This window comes from Chaetodon auriga, chromosome 18 (assembly GCF_051107435.1).
Source record: "Chaetodon auriga isolate fChaAug3 chromosome 18, fChaAug3.hap1, whole genome shotgun sequence".
Lineage (NCBI taxonomy): Eukaryota > Metazoa > Chordata > Actinopteri > Chaetodontiformes > Chaetodontidae > Chaetodon > Chaetodon auriga.
Genome location: NC_135091.1, coordinates 14402182 through 14426680, shown reverse-complemented (window position 1 = coordinate 14426680; position 24499 = coordinate 14402182). Strand labels below are relative to the sequence as shown.

Sequence of the window (24499 nt, the reverse complement as noted above, 5' to 3'; positions counted from 1 at the left end):
TGCCATTTTAAATCAAGCGTTCTGTAATTTTGCAGACATTTGCGGCGTCTTATCGCATTTGCGTGGTGATGAACATGACTGCCAAAACTGCTCATTAAAACGGTTGATTATAATAAAGAGGTGATGCAACCCAAAGCAACCCCATCATTGTGTGTGTATGTGTGTGTGTGCCCTGCTGTCAGCTTCAGAGCAGGTAGAGAGCGCCCTCTGCTGGCACAGCACATGTGAATGCACCACTTCTTAATTTAAATACAATGAGCTGTTTTCTGTGTAATAAGCACATTCTTGACTTGGTCTGCAGCATTTTCTACCCAGAAGAAAAAGCAACTGAAAACAGCCAGAGGAACAACACACTCATCTTTTTAACAGGTTTATTGACATGTGTATAGCGATTGTCTGTGCACCGGACGATTACAGAAGAATATGATATAAAATAATATAAAATAGCTGTACATAACACAGATGTATTTAAAGGAATGCATTATTAACTGTGAGGTTTTATGCTGTATAATACGTGTCAGCTACTCACTCACCTGTGGTAAGATGAGTTCATAAGTTGAGGTTTTGCCATCTGGAATAAAGGTCAATTGATATATATATATGTATATAATAAAAAAAAACTGTTAGGGAAGAGCTAATGATGTCACTGTTGGTATTAAACAACCTGAAGTTAAAATACTGGATTGGGAAAATTCATCAATGCTAAAAATCTAAAAAAAACAGAGGGAAAGGAAATTGCATACGGACGCCTAAAACCCAAAGAGGGCTCAAACGGAGAACGGGGAAAGAAAAATCAGCTAAAATAAAAGTCAGGTCATAAACTAGAAGCCAATGAGGGTGCTGCAACGGTTCTCCCATCCACATGCCAATGGTGTTACATTAATGCTTGTACATATCTTCAAAAGCAGGATTCACTGGGTTTGGCGTGCTTAGTAAAGGGCAGCTGATCCAGATGTTCTCATCGCCTGTTTCACTAGACCCCCTTTATTATGACCCGTATGTGACTGATCCTAGACCTTGTGGTGATCTACCCTACTGTATGCCCTCTATAATCTGGCCCATACGTGATGTGATGACTCTCACATCGGATGCGTCGCTGCTGTGAAACTTCTCCGCTCAGAGCGTCTTCTTCCAGGCTTCCTTCAGGCCTCTCCAGCTGTGAATCGGAAATCTCTTATCCTGAGCTACAGTAATTATCAACACCGCGTCAATCATCCACCGCGCTGTGGGGAGTTTAAATCTTGCATTGAGACTTCAAATGGAAAATACAGTATTTTTGAAAGCAGCAGGCTGACTTCCAGTAGCTTGAAATGTTCCGCGATCGGTCTGAATGCAACATGAAAACAAGCGTGGACGCCTTTCCGCGGTGGAGTGGTTTGGTGGAAAATATTAGCATAGTAGTACAAAGTGGAACTGGACAGGTCTCATTCACAAACCTTACGCATCTATCAAGTATGAGGATTTTTTTTTTCCAGGCTCTCTCTCTATTTTTTCCTTGTTTTTTTTTCTTTTGGAGAGGTCTTCCAAATAAAAACAGAAATGCTGCAGTTTTAACAGCTGAGCACTTGGAAGACATCTTGGTCTGCGACAAAAACAAAAAAACAAAAAACGCTCTCAGCATGAACAACAGGTTGGCAATCAACCGTGCAAAAGTTTTCCAGTAAGTGTGTGTAGTGTACATACTGTATGTGTACGTTCAGCACATGCAAGCTAGACACAAGTCCTGTGTGAGTGTGTGAGTGTGTGTGTTATCAATTATACGTCTTCCACACTTGAGGCTATTTTGAAATCGTCTGACTGTTTCAAGCTAGTTCACCAAGCTACACAATAATATTCGGTTACAAAAATAGTATCACAATATAGACCATTCAATATGAGCACCAGGGAAGGCTAAATATAGCCTGAGTATTTGGCTACATTCATTGTCTGGGCAATGTTTTTTTAACGGTAGCAGTGTGTTAAGTGTGTGTTTGTTGGACACAGTGTTGGCAACGTTTTCTCACTCACAAGCTCTCCTAGATCTACCACACGATAATATTCGGAAACATACAGAACTTGCTTACACTGAGTAACAACGGTTAACTAAAACCAATTATCAGTTAGAAAAATAGTTTTTTTTTTCCTTTTTTAAACACTCAACATCGAAAAGAATTCCTCCCGCTTCCCCAAATAAATCCCTCCCCATTTTCCTAACAAAATAGTTTTCTTTGAAACCAAATAACAACAAAAAAAAAAGGTTATCTTTTGAGGTTATACAAGGTCAAACCTTTTTTTTTACACTCCATCACACTAACATGGACCCTGTTTAGCATAATTCAGCAACCAGAGGTGTGTTCAAATTCATTAACAGTAGAAACGTCCTTTCGTCCAATCTGTCAGCACGTCGGCGGCTGATGCATCTGAAAAGAGTGGTGAAATAAATCAGGTATCTAATCACTTCACCTTTAAAATCTAGTGCTTTGGTTACATCACACATACTCCGAGTCACCGGCCAAAGAGCTCATTTGGAAATCAAAGAAATCACGATGTTGAACACGCCTCTGGTTGAGCCCTTAATCTGGAAACCATTTCAGCCATGTTTGAAGTGACCACCGACGTAACACTTCGCTAAACGCAGCACAACATCTAGCTTATCTATGCGAGTGCTATTATTGCTGTTGAGAGTTCTGACGTGGGCTGTAACCAGTTTCATTGCCAGCCACTGCTTATCCTTTGTTTGGCTGATAATCGGGACACGATCTGGCCTGAACAGGTGAGCTCTTTGTGGTGTGAAGATACGCCGTGTGCTCTTCCCTCTAGTGCTTCACAGATAATCAAAGTGTCTGCAGCATTTCATTCCAACCTAATGATACACAAGGGGTCTCATTTACGGGGTCTCTCTGCATAGATTTCACAATAAAAGGATGCACGAAGACAAAAGATGAAAACTGCATACTATGGTTAACACAGAGCAGAAGCACCAGCCTCTGATCTCACCTTGTAATGTACTTAGAATAAGTGGTTAGTGGAACAAAAGGTGGTTTGTGTAGGAGCCGAGGCCAGATGGGGGTAAGGTTTGCTGATCAAAGTGCTGCCACAACCAATAAAGAACAAACAATCATCGAGTGGTGGCATGTCGCAACTACAGCAACACATTTTAGAAACTGAGAGGCGGTCTGATATCAGGCCGAGAAGTGCAAGAGGTGGCGTTTCACCGAGGTAAGGACACAGCGACGCTGCAGATCAGCCAAGTAAAAAAGGCCATTCCTTTCTTATGTGCAAAAAGCTACTTGTCATCTTATACATGGCTTCTGAAACTAATTTAGACAAGTTTAGATCAGTTTGATTCATGTGACATAGAGGATAGAATTAGTGGAGGGTTGCGTCATTTGATAATGGAGGGAAAAGAACTGTTTGGGGAGGGGTCGAGCAGCATCGTTTGAGTTTCTGTGCAGGCACAGTTTGACCTATGAGAACGCTCTCTAGCTGATGGGTTGGGTCGTTGGTGAAGTCAGCTTGTGTAGAATTTGGTTGGAATGAAAAACAGCGCAAGAGCAGAATCCTCCATGACGGAGGGCTGGACACCACGCAGAGTGGACAGCACTGATTATCAGTCTTGTTTTGTCACCTGTTCTTCAGATCCTGCACCAATCAACACACACCGAAGGATAAACAAGGGGAAGGATTCTTCGGCCTCGAGCTGCATTCAATAATATTTGACAGTGCTCGTTATACACAGAGAACGTGAGGCCTGAGTGTAGAACACACATGCTGCACACATCAATTACTAATCCACACCGAACACTGATCAATGCTTGCAACCTGAATGAAGCTCAGGCCTCTTCCTGTTACTGTGACAGTGGTTGCTGAGGAGTGGTGACTAGTCGATGGGGCCCTGGAAGATGAGCCGCGTCCAGCCGGGGGAGCTGAGGGCAGTAGAGCAGAAGGGGCAGATGGGTCTGAAGGCGTGCGTCCCGTGGGGGAGTGGGGTCTCCGCCCAGTATCTGGCTGTCCTCTCCGAGCAGACGTGGCCGCACGGCACAAAACCGTGAGTGGGGGCTCCAGCGTCCACGTACACAGCAGGCTCACAGCCCAGCCACAGGGGCACGTAGGGGCCCACGCTCCTGCACAAGGGACATTCTCGGCGGGCGGTGGAACCGTCGGCCTCTCCTGGCTCCTCCACTCCCTCGGATCTCTGGCCCCAGTCGTGACGTCCATGGACATGGCCGCAAGTGAGGTAGACCCAGGGCTGACGCTCCTCAAGGCTGAAGAAACATCAACAGAATGTCGGTATTTTCAGCTTTGTGTGGCACAGAGGCGGTTATATGTTCTCTACAGGCAGGCTTCAGGACAGAGAATTACATGTTTGAAACAGATCATGGCTCCCACCTGTGGCTGCGTGGCAGGCTGGGGAAGGCCAGTGTGCTGAGGCCGACAGGACACTGGGGCCGGGACGCATTCAGCTCCTGGCGGAGCGCTTCCAGGTGACGCAGGGTGGGAGCACGCATCAGCCCCTCACCTGTACGCCACAGCAGGGTGGCACCACACAGGTCAACCAGGGAGCCGTCTCGTAGTGCACTGCTCTCACCCTCCGCCTGCAGAGGTTGATACACAGACAGACACACGCTTACAATCGAACCAAGAATCAGCTCGCACCATTGATGTGGCCGAACGTGGACACGGTGACCAAACTGGCTGTGGCTCACCAGTTTGCCCCGGCTGGGTCCGGAGCGTGTCTCCCGCAGGGCGTACACGTCTCCGCAGACGGAGATCTCCCTCCACAGACCCTGCTTGGGGTCCTCTGGGAAGCCCTCCGGATGCATCACGAGTACCCCGTTGGTGGTCAGGCCATCCATGTGCCCATCAGGGTTTTTCCATTTGGTTGCTTTCTCCTGCACAGACATGAAAGCACAGAAAGCATTCATAATTAAATGAAGATGATTTATCACAGGTGAAAAATGAGTTTCAAACCTTGACTTAATGTCTGTTCATGAAGCTTGTCAGCCTTTTAAATGACTTCAGCACTCATTCCAAAAATACAGTCTTCATTAGAAACCTTTGCACGTTGGATCTTCAGTCAACTCACCCCTAAGAAGATATTTTTGGAAGAATCAAAGCCGGCGGCGTAGATGCGTGCTGTGTACGGTGGATTGCGTTCACACACCACTCTGCAGGCAAACCGTGAGATGGTGCTGGGAGCGATGGAGGGGTCCTCCCCCTCCTTCCCCCCTCCGGAGGTGTCTGTCACCACAAAGTCAATGGGACTTTCTGTGGAGCGTCCGATCTGCAGGGTATAACACAGAGAAACTCAGCGACATACCTGGACACCATTCATTAACACAAATGTCTTAAAGTGATAAATTTGTTGGAAAGTAAATAAATCTGTGATACTATTATAAGAGCAGAACTTTGTGCATAAAAATAGACTTTCTTGGAGATTTTCCACACGTCTCTATTCTTAATAGTCCCAGTTTTGAACCAAAATAATCTGCCTAATGTAGAAGTTCCTTTGATGACATTACATAACCACATATTTTGGGAGAAACTTGCTCTTGATGACAAATCCAGGATTATTTTTGTAGTGAAACGAGTCTTTTCTTGAAGCAGATGTGTGAATAAGCTGACCCTCTGTTTTCTTGAGCTCCGTGCTGTGTTACCTGGAACATGTCTGTGTTGTTGTCATGGCAGTACTCCACCACCACCGTCTGGTTACGGGACAGAGTGAAAGAGATGCTGTGCTGCCCCCTGCTGTGGACGGCCTGCAACAACAATGGCAACAAGCAAGAGTTGATGCACCCATCTTCTAGAAAAGTCTTTTTTTCTTGAATGCTCATGCATCGAATTGAATTATAGTCTGTAAGATGTGGCCACATGAATAATTCTAACATAAAAGTTTCATACTTTGATGTCGCATTTGAAAGCAGCGACTGAAACAATGACCTGATTGTGATTTTTAAATGTCATTTTTCACAAAGTGACATTCAACAAACAATCACGCATTCATATGTAAGCCTGCACGCACACACAAAGATGGACAGCTCACATGCTCCAGTCATCATGGTTAGTCATCTTTCCTCTTGCTCATTTAAAATAGACAACAGGGAGTCAGAGGAAGGAAACCATTGCACACAACATACAGTGCACGCACACACACACACACTAACAGTACCTTGCTGTCCTGTGGTGTGTTGAGGATGTGCACGGCGCTGGGTTTGACGCCGTTGGCCTTGGCCCTTCGGTACAGAGCGAAGCGGCTCTTTCTGCGCCCACGGTCTCCGCTTGGAAGAGAGCCATTGTACCTGAGAGAGGCAAACAAAAACAAGAACAGGATGAATACACGAGCGCAAACACGAGTGCGTCACACTCAGATTAATCCAGACTAGAATTCAACTCAGACCGCGCCACACAAGTTCACGCATGTTCGTTCCAGTTCGTCGAGCTTTATTGAGAATGCCTAATGGCGGAGAAAACGCTGTCAGCTCACTGTTTGCATACTGCACTTACGAGCTGTCGTCACTTGTGGGAAAACTGAAGCTATAAATAAAATGTCACTGATGCTTCCAAGATGTCTGAAGAAATAATGGCAATTAGAGTGTGAGCTGAAATGATTGTGTGCGTCTTTACAGCCACATTATCGCAGACTCTTTTGAAACAAATTAGAGCAGCACACCCAGGCCACTCATGATTCATATTAAACTGCTGAACCTCAATGAAAAGCACAACTACTGCTTGATCTCGCTCACTCGGCCTGTACTTCAGGCTCACACTTGCTGAAGAGGAGCTCGCTCTTCATTTAAACTCCTTTTACAGCTGTGCACGATCATTTTCACGACCTTCAGACTTGATCAGATCAGAGGGCATCTGGTCTGGCTCTGCTCTGATCTGTGTCACAGTGGCCTTGCCACCACTGCCTGCTTTGACAGTGTTTAACAATAAAGCTGAAACTCTGATTTATTCAGACTGTCTGTCATAAGGAAGCCAATCAATAGCAATTTTGCCATAATGACTAATTAATTACTTCATAAAATGAAAATGTCAATAATCGGCTGGTCATAGCTTTTCAAATGTAAAATGTCCTTTTATCTGGTTACAAATTGAATCCTTTGGCTGTTTTTCTGCTGGTAAGACGTCGTCAACAGTTTTTTAATCTTTGAGTTCTGTTCTGTCGGTCAGATAAAACAAGACATTTGAATATGTGAACTCACTATATCCTGACATGAATCAACTAATCATGCAAACCATGGGCAGATTAATCAACAATGAAAATAATTATTCCATGCAGGCCTATGCTGAACATTTACTTGTTTTACTACCGCCAACTACATAAAAAGCATTGCTCTGATAAAGCAATAGATGTGAGTGAGCATTTGCTGGTTGTAAAATCTCAATATAGTTAATATATTCAATACACGGGTTATAAATATCATGCAAATAATCTCTACCGGAGGGAAAACACAAATTTAGGGGAAAGTACAAGGTGGGGCCATTGTCAACACGGAGCAGCTTCATAAACAGCAGTTAACACTTGATGCACTTTACTTGTTCTGTTCAAAATCTGAACTGAGGTTCAACAAGCCACGTTCCCTTGAATAAATTTAAGAAGAAAAAACACAAATCCTGACCAGATAAGACACAAGCTGAACAGGTGGCAGAGAAATAAGATGTTTTGAACTGAGTGTTAGAGCAAAAACAACATGAAACCTGCAGTGCGCTGCAAAACATTTGACTTATCTTTCTTAAGTCATCTTGATATTTTATAATTTCAATGAGAGCAGTTCATTTTGTCTGTAAAAAGAAAATGAATTGGTGTTGGTGGTTAAAGCTATGTGTGTCTCTGGAAAGTTTGTTAACATTATGCATTTTTAATGAGCTTTACTTCGATGAATCTCAGGACCACAATTCATTTTCTGTGGCCAACAAATATAAGGGCAGTCAGCAGGGCGTTGGTGAAAGGATCAGTTATGCTGCCTTCAATAACCTTCAAACAGATCACATTTACTTGTGATTTTTTTTTTTTAATGTGGAGTCCAGTCACAGAGGATGACTCAGTGCTACCTGCTCCCTCCATGGCCCTGCCTGTCAGTTCAAACTGGACCTCTGGCTAAATAGAGAAGGACTGGGTCAGGAGAAGAAGACGCATGAGGACAGGCTTCTGAGGGGTCTGGTTAAATGGCAGAAGATGTGAAATGGGGGCGAGGATAAGAGGGCACAGGAGAGAAAATCAGCTTATGAAAAGAGAAAAGGTAGCCAGCACCTTGACAGAAACAGAGACGGAAAAGAAGCCAGCAGCTATCAGGAGTATTCCAGACAGAAAACTAAAGCTGAATGAATGAAATGCAGTAAAGGGCAGAGTGCAGGGAGACACGAAGGACAAGGAAAGCTGAGAGACAAGGCGAGGCGGAGGGTCGAGGGAAAAGGCCACAGGGAGAGCAACAAAGCAGGATTTGCCTGGGCAGCTCTGGCCTGCATCACGCATGTGCGTACATCATAAAGCACAATATGAAATATTCACTCCTTCTGCCCCTCGACACGGGGTTTATTTTCGTTGAGGGCAAGCCACCAAGGAGGCCTGCCTCTGTGAAAGTCAGCACTCAGCAAAACACTGGGAGGCTGGCTGGGAAGGGACTGGGTGAGAGATGGAGGAATGCGACAGGGGCAGGGTTAAGAGGGGTTACGGGTAGAGAAAAAAAAAGGTGTGGGAGAGATAAATATGGAAAACAAGAGGGTGTTTGCATAGTGGAGTGGGTCATAAGTGAGTTGTGCTTTGCTGGGATGCTGGACAGGGGCAGTGAAGTACATGGTGTCCAAGCTAACTAAGGCAATGAGCGATGGCAGGCAGCCACTGCAAAGATCACATGGCCTGCAGTGAAGCAGGCATCGACCACACGGGGCATGTGATCATCAAGGCTGACAGATGCAAAGTTGAACCGCACTTGTACAAAACAGGCCAGGAAAATGTGATATCTGACAGGAAGCAGTGGAGAGAACAGCCTGTTCCAACACCGGGTATCTGCTGTCGAAGCTACCTGCATCAACTGGTCATGGGCCTGAATCCTAACACCGCTGTTCAGGATGTGGGATCACCACTGTGATAATGTTAATATTGACATTAATAGTACATTGTCTACAGCTGTAATCACACGGTGACATTTTTAACATGCTGTAAATCATGTTGCATAACAAAATAACCGCAACAAAGGAAAAACGTTCTTTCTGTCCATTTTTCAGCTATCATACAGCCCCTGTTCAAAACCACAGAGATGATACCCACAACAGCCTGCACGCCTGTGGCTGTCACTCTGGCAGAACAACACCAAACCACACCTCAATCACTACAGTTTTAAAGTGAGCTGATACAAATGCATTTTCAACCCTCAATGAGGCGCATTGCACACCGTGGCGCACACCGCAGTGCAAGCTTGTGTTTAAGTTGCATTGCCAAAACCTCAGGACGGGCATTAAATGATCACTTCCTCCCTCTGATCTGAGGGTGTAAAGGACTGCTATGTTCAAACAGTCAGATGACGAGGAGGGCGACTAATCAGTATTCTGATGTGGGCAGGCTACAGCTTCCTCTCTCCATGTTCAGCCGGAGGGGAAGAGATAGGCCATTAGGTCAGTTATCTTTGGCATACACAGGAAGCTCTGCGGGGCAAGAGGGAGGCCTGTGCAAGCCTGGATATGACTCTGTGTGTGTGTGTGTGTGTGTGTGTGTGTGTGTGTGTGTGTGTGTGTGTGTGTATTGTGGCATTTCTGGTCCCTGCAGACCCTGCACAGTGTGGTGGAGCTGCAGGGGTGGAAATGCCGTGGAAGCTGGTAGCTGTCATCAGCACATCCTGCCTACTGTGTGCTTGTGTGCGCTGGTGATGTAGAGGGGCTTTTCTCCGCCTCCTCCTTCCTTGGCATGGATGGTCATCTGGCTGCGACGTTTGTGCATAAGTAATAAAAGAGGCTTCGTGATTAATATGAGAAAGATGCGTGTGTGTTTTTCAGACAATGATATCATCCCCAGTCCCACTTTTAGCAATCTCGGATCCAGCATAGTATGACATCATTGGGATTTTCAGCCCGAGCGATCCAGCGCTGCTTACCCCCACTACAACCATTGATGAAAAAGCGGCTACATCCGTAGTAGCCTTACGTGCTATGGCTACAGCAGATTTCGCACCTTTTACACTCAAACGCACCACGCAGGTTGTGGAAACAATACGGTGGCATACTTTCGGAGAAAATGCCTTCATTTAAAACATAAAGTTAAGTTTGTAACATTACCACACAGCCGCAGACTGGTGCTTTTCAGCGGCAAAGGGCAGTAAATGAAAAACGAGCTAAAATGTGTAACTATTATGGCTTTTCTGTCCGAAAAACGACGATAAAGAGGGGATTTTCTGTCAGAGCGGTGGATTAAAGCTGAACTCACACGTCATCTGTTGGTTTATTGTGCTGATGGTGCCGCTACATGTTTAACGTTCATTTGCCTCTGGAGCTTTTCTCCTTCCTACACAATTTTACTATCGGTTTAGGTTTTAAGAGACTTACCCCAAAATGACCAATTCGCCGTATTTTACCGGGTCTTTAACGGGCACATCATCATCTCCGTCTTTTTTCGGTGAATTCATCAGACTGGACTGCTCCAGGAGAAAAAACGCGTCCAATGGCAAAGTGGTGGGATAAAACAATGCTAACACACTCGAAAGTGCAGGGAAGTGATTTAGGTCGTAGTCTATCAAAGTTTGGGCACAGTTGAGCAAAGTTTTTCCGGACTTCTTCTTGTTTCTTTTATTGTTTTAATCCCGTAAAGGCGCATCTTTTCGTGGCTTTCACGCCGGTGTGTAGCTAGTTAGTATCGCAACATATCTGCTCAGTAGCAAAGGATACAACAACGGCTAACGGCAGAGAGTGGGACGTACCATATTTTGTGGGGGTGGTGGTTGAAGCATGTCCCAAAATAGTTAACATGGTGTCCTCAAAAAGGACAAATACACGTTTGTCGAGGTTGTAACGATTGACAATACTGTACTAGGGATTAGGAGACAAAAACGTGGTCAGAATTCAATATTAATTTACATTAAAGCGCGAACCCTCCTGTGGAATCAGAAATGGATGCAACCCTGATGAGACGCTGGCTCCCACTGACAGAATAAAATGAGGCATTTCGAAATCCAGAGGAAGTGCCCACATCCCCTGGCATGTGGAGGCGTACTGGCACATTTAAAGTAAAAGACTTGGCCGTTTGATGTTATGTATGGAAATCATATAGCTCAGATCTCGTGGGTGATTATGGAGTCTGACGTAATGAGATGCTTCGGGGGGTGTGGTGGAGCTCGGATGTGGGTCACCATTGCGCCCCAGACTAGACACCTTCTTTTCTTCATGTCTGCATTTCATGTGGGAGTCGGGAGACAGATATAGGCCGACTGGAGCCCACTCTTCCATCTCTGTACATGTATTTCTCTCTGTCTCACACACACAAAGAGTAGCGCCTGTGTAGTCATAATACTGTGACCACATGAGGGCAGTGCACTTCAGTTGCAAAGTACAACTTTCCAGTCTATGAAGTGCAGCTATTTACACTAATCTGTATGTGGAAGCATCAGTTTTACCTGTGCACACCCACGGTATTCCACCATGTGTTCTGTGCTGTCATACTTGACTGTTGAGTGACATGACTGAAAGGGACAGAAACGTGCAGCTGGGTTAGACACAGCTGCCTTGTCACATACTTGGCACATTTCCCTCCAACAACCTGCTTGCTGTTCATTGTTTTTTGATGAGAGAGAAAGCAAAGCCTTCGCTGCAGGCTTTTTGAACAGAACGCAGGGCTGGGGTGTCAGTAAGAGAACCTGATCAGTCTCAGCAGCGGCATAGCTGCCTTCATCTGGGACAGTAGCCTGTGTTCAGGCTGGGTGGTATGACATGTCGCGGCTTGCATGCAGGGTAAGGCACAGAGGCGCCATGCAGTATGCTGCATGTTGCTCTGCAGCGTGCGGTGACGTCGGCCCTCGCTATTAGATAAGTCATTTTCACATTTGCCTGTGCAAATTTACAGATGTTTCCTGAGTGATATGATAATGCATTCAAAATGGAAATGGTCATGGCCTCCCTCACGCATTAGCAAAGGTGCTGCAAGTACAGGGAGACTATTCATGACACTGGAAGGGGTGATGATTCATGCATGACCTCAGTATAAGACAAACCAAACAACCACACCCTCAATCTACAATCCTGATTCCTAAGAAGTTAGGAAGCTGTATAAAATGCAGGCTAAATGAAAACAGAATCCATTGATGTGAACATCCTTTTTTGACCTATATTCAGATGAACACAGCACAGAGACAGGATATTCATTGTTCAAACAGATGAGTTATTTCATTTTATTAGGCTAATAGACACTCATTCTGAATTTGATGTCTGGGACCTGTTCCAGAAAAGTTAGGGCAGGGGCAGACCACTGTGTTGCATCACCTTTTTTTAACAGCACTCAGTAAGCTTTTAACTGAGGACACTAACTGTTCAAGTTTAGAGGTGAATTTTTTCCCCCATTCTTGCTTGAAATATGGCTTCACTTCAAACAATCTGGCGTTTCCTGTATTTTGTGCTTCCTAATGCACCACACATTTTAAATGGTGGACAGGTCTGGACTGCAGGCAAGCCAGTCTTGTCCCTGCACTCTTTTACTACAAGGCCACCCTGTTGAAACCATAGACTGCATGAAACATGGACATAGTCTCCGTGATGTCACCCTCACTCCATCCTTGCTTGTGAACGACTGGGCCTTTCCAGGATGCCCTTTTCATACCTAATTAGATTCTACCACCTGTTACCAATGAACCTGTTTACCTGTGGAATGATCCAAACAGGTGTTTTTGGAGCATTCCACAACTTTCCCAGTCTTTTGCTGCTCCTGTCCCAACGTGTCTGAAATGAGTTGCTGGCATTAAATTCAGACTAATGCTGAATTTAATGCTAAACAAAAATCAATGCAGTTGATGAGGTAAAACATTCAATATATTGTCTTTGTACTGGAATATTTTTTGGCCAAAGCATTCTGTCTTCATTCATGTTTTACACATTGTCCACACAGCTCACTGTGGTTGCAGAGTAATTAATCAACCAACTGGAGTGCTGACTCACCTCTTCAGGGTATACAATAGTACGTGTTTCACTGTGTGTATCAGAAGTTAACCTCCAACATACTTTTCTTATGAGATACAAAGCAGAAACTGGATGGACCAGATGTGTGTGTGTGCGTGTGTGTGTGTGTGTGTGTGTGTGTGTGTGTGTGTGTGTGTGTGTGTGTGTGTGTTTTAGTGAATGTGACTCTCTTTCTTTCCCACTCTGAGATTAAGGTCACACCCTCCTCACTGTGTCTCTCTCTCAATCTCTCTGTTCCTCCATGCCTTCCATTTTCTGCCTCTCTCCTCTGCTCTGTCTCCTCTCTCTGGCTGTCACTGTCCTTGTTTGGCTGAATTTCAGCATTAAACTGGAAAATATGTCCGGCCTCCATCACGCAAGAGGAATCCTCCCTGTTCCCCTTTAATCTACGGGGTTTATGGCCATAATAATAACATTTGTGCTGTGGGGATTATTGACTAAGTCTTGTCTAACCAGGAATTAACAATGTAAAGAATACTCTGAATGGATAAAAGCCACCCTATGTCAGGTAATCAACTGCATCTGATACAAAATATTCAATGATTATGTAGTGCTTCATTAATCCCCTGAAGAGAATTTCAGCAACAGAACAGTGGGTAGGAATCATCAACCTACTCAAGGAAACTCAGCAGGTCAGATTTTTGTCATTACAGAGCTGACTTTGTGTTCATGAACCATTTTTCCACTCACGAAACTAACCCACTTCTGCAAATAGGCACGGAAATTATTCATATTGTCTTTCCACGATGTCATCAGTTCTGTCACCAAGGTCCTCTTGCAATTAAACTGATTAAGAGAAACTGACGTGAGTAATTAAAAAACAAATGGACATGGTGGCTGTGATTGACGGCCACTTTGCTCTACGGTGGCCTCGTCAGCCAGACAAATTCTCATGAGTTAAAACACAGCATGAGGTCTTGGCTGGCTTACGTGTCCTGCTGCTCTGCTGAGTACTGTTTGTATTCACAGTTCACCAAATAAGCAGCAGTATTGACACACAAATGCCGTACGGTAGTTCAACTCTGTGAGTCAGAAGTATGAAACAATTTCAAATCTCCATTTACGGCAGCTTGCTTTGACATTTATGTCACCGGCATGAACATGAGGGGTCTTACCAGCCAAACTGGAGAGGAATTTTTAGTCTACTTTGAAGTGTGTAGTAGTTAACAACAGTGTTGCATCACACGAGTCATCTTGAAACCATATTTGGTGAGCAAATCACAGATCAGATTGTATGCCTAATTGTGAACATGTGGAATGCATTACCTCTGCTATCATTATGCAACTTTCGACATGCTGTATTTCAAGTCAAGCAAAACGTGGTAGAAAGAGTAGCTGCTGTTGGAGTCACTCTATACTTACATGCTATAAACAACAGCGGATCTCTTGATAAACACAGATATGGCCACATATTCGCAAATGATAATATAGACCACAACAAAATGGACACATCCCGAATAAATAAATGGTTAGGGGCACAGGAATAAATCACACTATTAAAGACAGACGAGATGAATAGATTAGAAAACTCTCACAGGCTATATGCTCATAACTGCATCATACCACTAATGCTTTTGGCTTAAAAGCCTGTTTCATATGTTGTACAGCATGGGACATGGGTTCATGATGGATGTGACCTCTGGATAGCTTCTGGATCGTTTCAGTGATTTATACCCAGAACGTCAGTGTACAAGTGACGCAAAGACACCTCAGGGCCAACTGGCCTCAATCTGGATTTAACTGATGCTGATTCAAAAGACGGAAACATGGTTTTTGGTAGAAAAATGGTAAGTAAAGGATGACAGTGAATTTAAACCACTTGGATGTGCTACAGCCATCTGCCACCGAGTCTTTGTCAATGTTGCCATAGAGACAAGAGCAAACAAAGAAAAGGTATTCCTGCAATTCAGCAACCCCGTTGCCCCTTGTCTGCAGTTAAATCTTAGATGGGCTGCTGAAGCAGAACCTAAGACTTCTGGATATAATGCAGCCAAACAGAGCAGCGAGAGTGATTAAATCACTTTAATCCAAAACATGATAGGATCTCTTATATGTATGCAGCAGTATTTTACTTGTGTATGTGCGTGAAGCCTTGCTTGCAACAAAAAGGCAGTGTCCTACCTGTGATGCACGAGTGCACACATGCCTGCTGGGTGTGTGTCTGTGTGTGTGTGAGAGACACCATACTCCCTCGACTTGATGAGGAGGCAGACTACACAGAGCAGGCACGATACTGCAGATGGCTCAGCATATTCCCATTCTCTGTGGGCACTGGGACACAACAGGCTCCGCTAGTGATTTTTGGCTCCCTACAGGGAAGACTAATTGCATACACAAGCAGGTTTGTTGCAAAACACTGAAAATGAATGGCATCACTAACTACGGCGGTTGATTGTATAAACTGTAGATAATAGCTTTAACAGACACAGTCACACAGAGCTATATGCAGTGTATTTCAAGCGTTTTGAAATGTGTGCTGATCTGGGGGCAGTTTGATTGCACATAATGGTGATTTTAGATTTAGCACATCATTGAGCAAGACTAGAAAAGATGATGTGAGATCATGTGCGAGGCGGGAGAAGAGGAAGTCATTTGAGGGCTTCATAGAAAGAACTGAACCAAATCAGTCAGAAATGCACCAAATAAAGCTGCTGCACACGTGACAAGCTTCACTTTTGTGTTCGCTTGGTTAGGCAATACACTTTATGTATTCCATAATTCCATTTTGAATGAATTATCAGTTATGTTCCATCATGATATACAAAAGAAAGAGAGAACCGAATAAATGCAACACTTGCGAGGAGAACTGTCATTATAACCTAATTCCAAAAGTACCATGGAACACCTACAAACTGTCATCTTCACAGAAATAGGAAACATTGTCCCAGTGTGGGATGTGAAACTGCTTGTACATCCTGAGGTTTTTTTTAATAGCACAACTGCAGCTCATCTTGAACACTGACTAGTGAGCTGAGATGCCCTTTCACAAATCACTGAGCTCCACGGAGCACCTGCCAACAAGCTGCCATACATGCACACGTATGGACCCGAGCACATAGGCTACACACACAGCTGCCGGCGTGAGCTGTGCTGGGAGCTGCTACATGAAAGCAGATGGCTCCTCAGACGGGTCATTAATAAGAGCCGGTGGGGAAGGCTGTGTGTGGTGGGTTATTTTTGGATTTAGTGTTGTGTGTTATTTAGGGATGAAAGTTGTATTGGTGACTCTATTTCTGTGTTTGTGTAAGCGGGGGGGGGTTGCCAACAGGCACCAGAGAGTGAGCGACATTTCGGGTAATTGGCTTCCCTGTTCAGCCTGGCTGTATTCCACGGCAGACCTATTAATAATTACACAATGTGTGAGCGGCAGCCTTTGACCTGACTTCAACAGGTTGTTATCGCCACAGCTTTCCAAGAATGTGTTAAGGCATAGTGACACTGGTTGATTGTTTTATCACCGCTCCACATGAGGTAGCAGTAACTGAGATGTGAATGATGCTGATTCCGCTCCTCTGGGCTAAACTTACATTGACAGCACTGCACTGTGTCTCAGTTTCACAGCAGAAAGTCAGTCCAGATAATTACAGTGCTGTTTAACAGACACATAATTTTCTTCAGAATAACAATACTTTAGCCCTCTTCTGTCGCCCAGGCATGCACGGCTGTTGTACTTCTCACTACTATGCTGTTAATCGTTTTATATCTCAATGAGTCCATCTGTTGCTGTGGCGTGCCATGTGTCACACAGGAAGGTTGCAGCATATGTCACTTCCTGTCACAAGCCAACATTTACACATCAGTTGAGGCCTTTATCTATAGAGAAAAAAAAGAAAATCATGCAGCTTCCTGTTATTTATCTCACGTGGTTTTTATCTACTGAAGACACGACTAAGAATTTTCACTTATCACTCCCTGTTCATGTATTTAGTTTACTGTGCTAGAGATTGGTTTACTAATCTTGAACACAACCTCATCAATGAAACTATAAGTGAACATGTGTACCAGACCTGATTGTGAAATAGGTTCTGTTAAAATCAGGCTTTTTCTGAAGGATGTGAAAAAGCAATACTTTCACTTCTCAGCCTCCATTAATTACATCTGTGAGCCCAAATCGTTGCACACATCCCTCCCACTGCACAACTTCTCTGCCAAATGCAAACACAGGCCCCGGGCTCCCTATAATCATTAGCACATTGTCCAAGGTGGAGGGAAACGCAATGTGTGACAGACTCTGAGGAGCTTAAAAGTGCCTGGAAGCTGAGTGTCACTCCGCATGCTGCTTTTATGACTCTGTTTAAACAGGCCCCATGATAACCGATACGCTAAGGCTTGTAGCTGCAGCCCATCCAGCCGGTCCTAAAGTCTCTTTGTGTGTGTCTCTAGCAGCTGGACAGGAAATGCCTGTGAAGACAACACTGCATAAAATCATTCAGTCAACAGATTTTAGAAAAGCTGCAAAACAAAAGCAATCCATGGGTGCATCTTATCCTTGATGAGCCAAACAAGAATCGGTTAGATAGAGATATAAGATGGAGGGGTGTGTTTGAGGAACATACTGTTTTTTGGCCCTGTTGCCCACGGCAAGTGTAAGATGCACTTCCCTGGGTTAGAAAATCCCCACAGGAAGTGGAGGTAGAGTGTCCATACTATAAGCATCAGTTTTGCAGGTGATGAGCAGAAACAAGTTTGATTATTTTCTTAGGACTTCTCATTTCAACAGACACATGCCATGACTGCAGTCTGTGTGCTGTTTACATGCTTTTCCCAGAACTGATTAGGTTCATGCCAACAACTGGTAAATACAAAACTTCTGAAGAATGGACATTATGATACGTTTTTACAGGAGAGGACTAAAGGAAACTGGGAAAACAGGTAGCCTGACTCTGTCTAGAGGTAACAGAAATTGCCATCAAACAAGAAAGACCTGTTTGATATATTTATATATATATGAGATAATATATAAATTATCATATATATATATATATAAATTATCATACAGAGTGAATTAATTAGTGCGCTTTAGAGGTGCTGATTGTTACCTTTAGACAGAGCCAGGCTAGCTGTTTCTGGTCTTTGTGAGATCTTATCATGTAACTCTCCACCAGGAAGGGAACAAGCACATTTCCCAAACATTCAGAAATGTGAACGACAACTGCAGTTTACATGCTCATGCCTGAGCTTCACTGTCGGTGGTCCATGAGCTGCAGCTATGTTTTCTAAATGTTATCAGAACTTCTCCCTCCGTCGGCTTTTCATTCCACAGATCCTGTACATACTGCATGTACACGGGGCAGCCAAACATTGAAGCACATGTACACATTTGAACAAACATGATGAGAAAAAGCTTGAGGCTGAAACTCTGAGTGCTTGGCTTGGCCTCTGACCCTTCAAGTGAAGCGGGCATTCCAGCTCTAAACTCCTCAGCTCTATGGAAACAACTGTGGGTTGAGACAGACAGCAACTGTCTGAGGTGTCCCTTCAGCGCTAGATCTCACTATATGAGTGTTGGCGTATGTGTGTGTTTCATTTGTGGCTGTAGTTAACATGAACACAATCAGTACATTTTACAGTGCATGGACTGATTGTAGTCAACCAAGATTTACAGAGGCAAGACACACATCAGCTGGCTCAGCACCGGGCAAACAGGCGAATGTTTCCTAGAAAGCAAATGTTAATGGTTTTTAAGCTATGAGCTCTTGAGCAACTGAATCTGATGCGATGAAATGTGTATTGTCTGTGCATTTCCTGGTTTGCTGAATGAAGAACTGCAGGGAGATTAAAATCAAAGAGGAACGCCTGAGTAAACAAATGACAGGGGAACTACCAATGAGCCCCATTTCAAAGTATTGTTTGAAACCACCCCCTCCGAGAAGGCGTACAATAGTCTGGTCCACCCCCACCCAGCGACATACAATGGCAGAGCTCTGGGGCTAAACCTGAGCGAAAATGAAGCAGGTCTGCTCAGGCTTTCATTCAAATCCAACACTTCCGTAGCAGCTTTCACTGAGGGGCTGTTTGCAGGAAACACATTTGTAGTGAATCACACTGAAGTCCTGATGTGACTGTTGATGATGACGACTGCGCTAGGGAGGTTACAGGCGAACTGCGTCGTGTATGACCACAGCTTGAGGAAGGAATGACGGTCTGAAACTCCTACATCAACAGCTTTACTCTGAGGCAGGTTTTTCTTGACAAAACCACAGCTGAATCCCCAAATTGTAGCTGCTTAAGAAAGAGCGACAAAGCAAACTCTCGCATCGCGGCCTTTGGCTGAGGGGCCACAGGTGAGCCTGACAGCCTTTGACACCAGCCAGTGTGTGCAGTGCATCTGCTGCTGAGTGCAGTGACAGCTGTACAAAAGGCCTCTGACATGTGCAGCATGATTCACCAGCTCAGCACTGATGTAACATCAGGAGCCGTTTCAAGCAGCTCTCCCTTCCACATTTCCTCTCCTGAGAGAAGAAGAGTGTTTCTAGATTTCACTTTGGAATTTCCACATCCACAATGGACGCGACGAACGGAAAAATCATGAGCAAAAACAAGATCGAACTTGATGCTGCAGAGGCACTGCCCTCAGCTGTTCAAATAAAGTGCTTTCATTACATTACATTACATTACAGCATGCAATGCAGGAAACTCCTGTAAGAGGCCTGATTCCCAAAACAAAAGTGGAAAGTGACAGCGGTTTCAGGAGAGGTACCAGGCTGCAGCTTTCATGTCTTCACGTGTGTGTGTGTTCATCTCTCGTTCAACTGCTCGTCCCTGTCCTTCATGCTGGTATGTCACATGCACGGCACTGCTTTCAACACAGCAACAGGTCAAACTCCAAATCAGCAGCTAAAGAACAAACAACACACAGTGAAAGAGAGCAAATACAGAGACAGAGCGCAAGCATTCCTGCACTGGAATTCCTGGACTGAGACTCTCCTGGACTTTGCTACAGGAACATATTAGGAAAAGAGCCGAAAACCTGTCATCTTTTCAGGAAATTGTAGCGTGCTACTGTTCAGCAAATGAGCTTCAGAGACAGACAAAACATTGGAATCAGATGTTTTCTGTCTTCAGAGTTCAACCTGACACACTGTTGTTGTTTTCGCTCACCTACAGACTCCTAAACCACCAATTACCATGACAACTATTCTCTTCCGCCTAGCGTTTCCTGACTTCACACGACCATGTCACTACCCACAATTCTCACCCGCCTCTTTCAGTGCATGTGTAGAGGGGAAGCTGACCAAACGCACGCAGCTATTTTCCTCCTCCTTATGGCTTGGAAACACATGAAACGACAATGAGCGGCTTCAAAACTGTATCTCAAGTCCGTGCCTGAGGCGACTCACATACGCGGGGCGGCACGCCAGGCTGGCAGGCACCGTCGCAGAGGCTGTCACCCTAACCTCAGCAGTTACACAAGACACTCCATCCAGTGTGCAGTTATCCACTCTGCTCATGAACACATTCTCACCAGAGTTCGCTCTTTTTTATGATGACAGTGTAAATGTTGGTTGGTAAGAAACGTGTCACTTCCTGCTTATGAAAGCGGCCTAATTTACTTTACTTTGAAGCCTTGTTTAAACAGACAAATGTGAGAGTTCCCCGTTGCCAAGAGAGCAGTGAGTATCCCGTTTTTTCTGTGTCTTTAAAAGTTTAGGCTTGTTGACTTTTGCCTCTTTAAATTTGCTTTCCGCGTTTGAAAATGTCAGAATTGGCGGAGTCAGTTCCCTGACGGACAAACTGATAGTATGAGACCTTCAGCAAAGCAGAGGTTTACCTGACAATCACTACACTGAAACCAGAGATCTCATCACTTATTCACAGCTGGTGACTCACACATGCGAGCGTGGAAAGGAAACCGGCCGAGGCTCACTTCACTTCACAGTTTGCTCTAACTGGTCCCTCTTTCAGCCATTCTAACGCCCTTGACTCTCACTTCCTCTTTGAGCAGCTCAACGTTTTCAGAAGAGAAACATTACTTTCGCTACTCCTCTAAAGATGGCAGCCGCGTATTGAAAAGGCGTCACGTCTGTACTGATCTGGATATATTTTTTTTATTATTTCATCAGCATAGGAGAAAAAAGGGAACAAAAATAAAACAGTAGCAGTATCTATGAACTATTAACAGAAGGTTGGTGTGTGTCTGCAGGACCTTACTTAAAGAGTACAAGGAGAGGTTGATGATGGGTCAAAATGAAAAAGAAAAGGAGAGTTGCAGTCAATGAAGCACCTACACTGGAGCTGGTGGGGGGTTGGGACTGTTTGAAACACTTGCTGGGGTCCAAAAGTCAGTCACAGAAAATCTAAATGTGCACAGCCAGCCAGCTGGTAAGCCCCAGCCCCCCCCCACCTCCCTCCCAAAGTGTAAACTCGGCAGTCTAGTGTAAGTTCTGCCGTGGTAACGGTCTTGATTTTGGGGCACCTGTAACCTGGGTCCCTCCTAAGGCAGCTGAGACTACAAACACCTAACAGTGATGGAAGCTCTGGGAGGAACAGAAGAGGCGACAATAAGACTGGTGGTAACAGATTCAGATCCTGAAACAACAAAAGTATATATCCATATCACAGTGTGTGTGTGTGTGAATATCCAGCGTCCACATAGTGTCTTCCAAACAAACCGCCACAGCAGACATGATGGATGTAATCACTGCACAGGAAATACGTACAAACACACTTCTTCAATCATCCCAGTACAATCAATTAGGAAAACAGTTGCCTCGTTTTGAGGTCCTAACATGTCCACAATACACATTCTTACAAATGAGAGGCAGTTTGAGCCATGAAAGTGATATGCTGATGTAGGCAACAGTTTCTGGACGTCTCCATCCTTTGGATCCGTAGCTGGGTCATGAGAATACTGAATGAGAGCTGAGCAGGGGTGAAACCGTAAAGAGCGTGTCCCAAAGTCCCCGAAAAGAAATCATACAACGAAACAAAGGAGGAGGAAAACAAAAGAATTTGCACCAAGAGCTCAAAAGTAAGCTTATCGTATATTTAAACAGTACTGATTATACAGAACGTGAACCAAAGCAAACTACTAAAACGAAAGCCAGCCAAAAAAAAACAATTTGTCTTTTGTTTAAATGAAATCTGGGGTTATAGTGAAGTCATCATTATCAAAAAGAAACATAAAACAAAATATAATTGCTACTCTCTTTGACATATATACTCAGCAGAGAGGTCAGGGTATTAATTGCTTCAGATTGCATTTTTTTTTTTAACTCATGTTTTCATTCTCAGCTACTTTTTCTTGCCTCCGAGTCTCCGGGCTGGTGAAAGGAGAAACATTAAGATTTGTAATTTGAGGTAAGCCAGGTCAGGCCCTCGTATAGTCCATCCCCTGTTGTCGCACACGAGGGCTGAACGTACCAATTCCTATCTCTGATCCGGGTCAGGCCTAGCTTCTCCTGGATCTCGTGGGGCTTCATGGCATCTGGGAGGTCTTGTTTGTTGGCGAAGATCAGGATGATGGTGTCCTTCATCTCCCGGTCGTTGATGATTCGGTGGAGCTCCTGCCTCGCCTCATCGATCCTGTCCCTGTCGGCACAGTCCACCACGAAAATGAGCCCCTGGGTGCCGGTGTAGTAATGTCTCCAAAGCGGCCTGATCTTGTCCTGGCCCCCCACGTCCCACACGTTGAACTTCACATTCTTATAGGTGACGGTCTCCACGTTGAATCCAACAGTGGGGATGGTGGTGACCGACTGTCCCAGCTTCAGCTTGTACAAGATGGTAGTTTTACCAGCAGCATCAAGTCCAAGCATCAATATTCTCATCTCCTTGTTGCCAAAAATCTTTGCGAGCACTTTCCCCATCTTGTTTGCAGTGCATAAATACTTTGCTAGAAGAAAAACAAGGCTTCTCTCATGAGAGCAAAGAAGTTGTATTCAATACAACTGAGAAGTTAGTTGACAGTGTGTGCCGAGAGCCCTCCACGTGATGGCAGCGGTGGGCTGACACGAGGGTCAATATTCAAAAGGCCTTCCAGTGGGGACAGATGGATGACAGAACGCAGGACCTGAGCGTTCAGAGGGAGCGGTGTGCGTGGAGCCCTCGCAGAATTGGGTGGGGATATATTTTCATGATCCACTGCCCTCCGATGTAAGAAGAAAAAATTACATCCCCTTGTTTCAGACTTCCGTCAAAATCCACACATCAGAAATCTCTCACTTGAGCTGGACTTGTTCCAGAGTATTTATTTTATTTTATTTTATTTTTTCACCCCTACAAAAAAGCCGACTATATGAATCAGGCCCTGTCCAAGCCCGGGGTTCCCACTTCCTCCTTGGCTGCCGGCTGTCCACACTTGCCCTTAGCCAATTCCAGTCGATGGATTTCAAAGCGCAGTTCTTGGTAAAACACACCGAAAGACGAGCTCTCCGTTCCGTTTCTGCGCCGGGACATCCAGACGAAGAGCGCTCAAAAGGTCATTGATTCGCCCGACTTTCTTCTCTTCCCCCTGTGACACAAGAGCGGTCCAGAGAAGGGAGGGGTGTTAGTACAGAGGACAACTTTGGATCCGAAAAAATATTCTCTCTGCAGACAGAAAAGCAAAACAAAAACAAAGGACAGAGAAAGCGGGATAAATACCTCCGTCTGCGGCAATCATCCCCCAGTCCCCGGGCCGTTTCTCCCCGCTCTTGCCGCTCTCTGGCTCTCTTCCTCCCTCTCTCCCTCCAGCCGTTCAGTCACAGCGGTGGCGGTGCTGTGTTACCGGAAAAGGTGCGGACCCAGATCAGCCGCCACTTCCTCTACACTGCTCACACACACTGGTGCGGCGTTCAGGGGCCCCTCGTGAGCTCCGACATCTGGACGCGCGAAACACATTCCGACTATTTGGGCACTGCAAAGTTTTTTTTTCTGCTGTTTATTTCTTCTTATACTGTATTATTTGAGCTATTTCTGTGGGTGAAACTATTTTATTGTAATTTTTATAGTGACTATTTGTAGTATAGCAATTCTGTTTAAAACAGCCTCCTGAAAAATGTGATGTGATGTCACATACTTCTGTGCACCAATCAGGGTTTAGCAATATTTAAATCAAAATCTGATGACAGCTGGGGGGAGTCACTATCAATCAAATCGGATCAACCCACACCTAATCCAAAACAAACAGTCGTGATGAAGCCGTTTGAGTGTTAAATATAGATTCAAAACCCCCAAAACAACAACTTCAAGTTTCTTTTCTTCATAGTAAGTGTTTAATATTACAGATGAGATGCAAAGCCACGTTTTCAGGGCCTTTACTACCAAGTTGGAACAGCATTAACAAATTTTTAGTTGTTAAATAACAGTAACTGCTTAGTTGCTGTTTGAAGATGTTAAGTGTGCCACCTAAAATTAGATATGATCCAACACACAGAGAGCATTA

At 44.6% G+C, this 24499-nt stretch overlaps 2 protein-coding genes across 2 annotated transcripts; both read right to left on the bottom strand.

Annotated features, from left to right (window-relative positions):
* Window positions 1–364: 364 nt before the first annotated feature.
* On the bottom strand, window positions 365–10867 carry LOC143336397 (E3 ubiquitin-protein ligase pellino homolog 2). The gene is made up of 7 exons (XM_076756543.1): window positions 10519–10867; window positions 6149–6278; window positions 5637–5738; window positions 5066–5263; window positions 4686–4871; window positions 4369–4574; window positions 365–4244 (listed from the first exon to the last, which is right to left on the bottom strand). The coding sequence occupies exons 1-7, from the start codon at window positions 10596–10598 to the stop codon at window positions 3860–3862; spliced, it is 1287 nt and encodes a 428-aa protein (XP_076612658.1). The 5' UTR covers window positions 10599–10867; the 3' UTR covers window positions 365–3859.
* Window positions 10868–21166: 10299 nt separating this feature from the next.
* On the bottom strand, window positions 21167–23861 carry arf6a (ADP-ribosylation factor 6a). The gene is made up of 2 exons (XM_076756547.1): window positions 23719–23861; window positions 21167–23587 (listed from the first exon to the last, which is right to left on the bottom strand). Exon 2 carries the CDS (start codon window positions 22941–22943, stop codon window positions 22416–22418), a length of 528 nt encoding a protein of 175 aa, XP_076612662.1. The 5' UTR covers window positions 22944–23587; window positions 23719–23861; the 3' UTR covers window positions 21167–22415.
* Window positions 23862–24499: the final 638 nt, after the last annotated feature.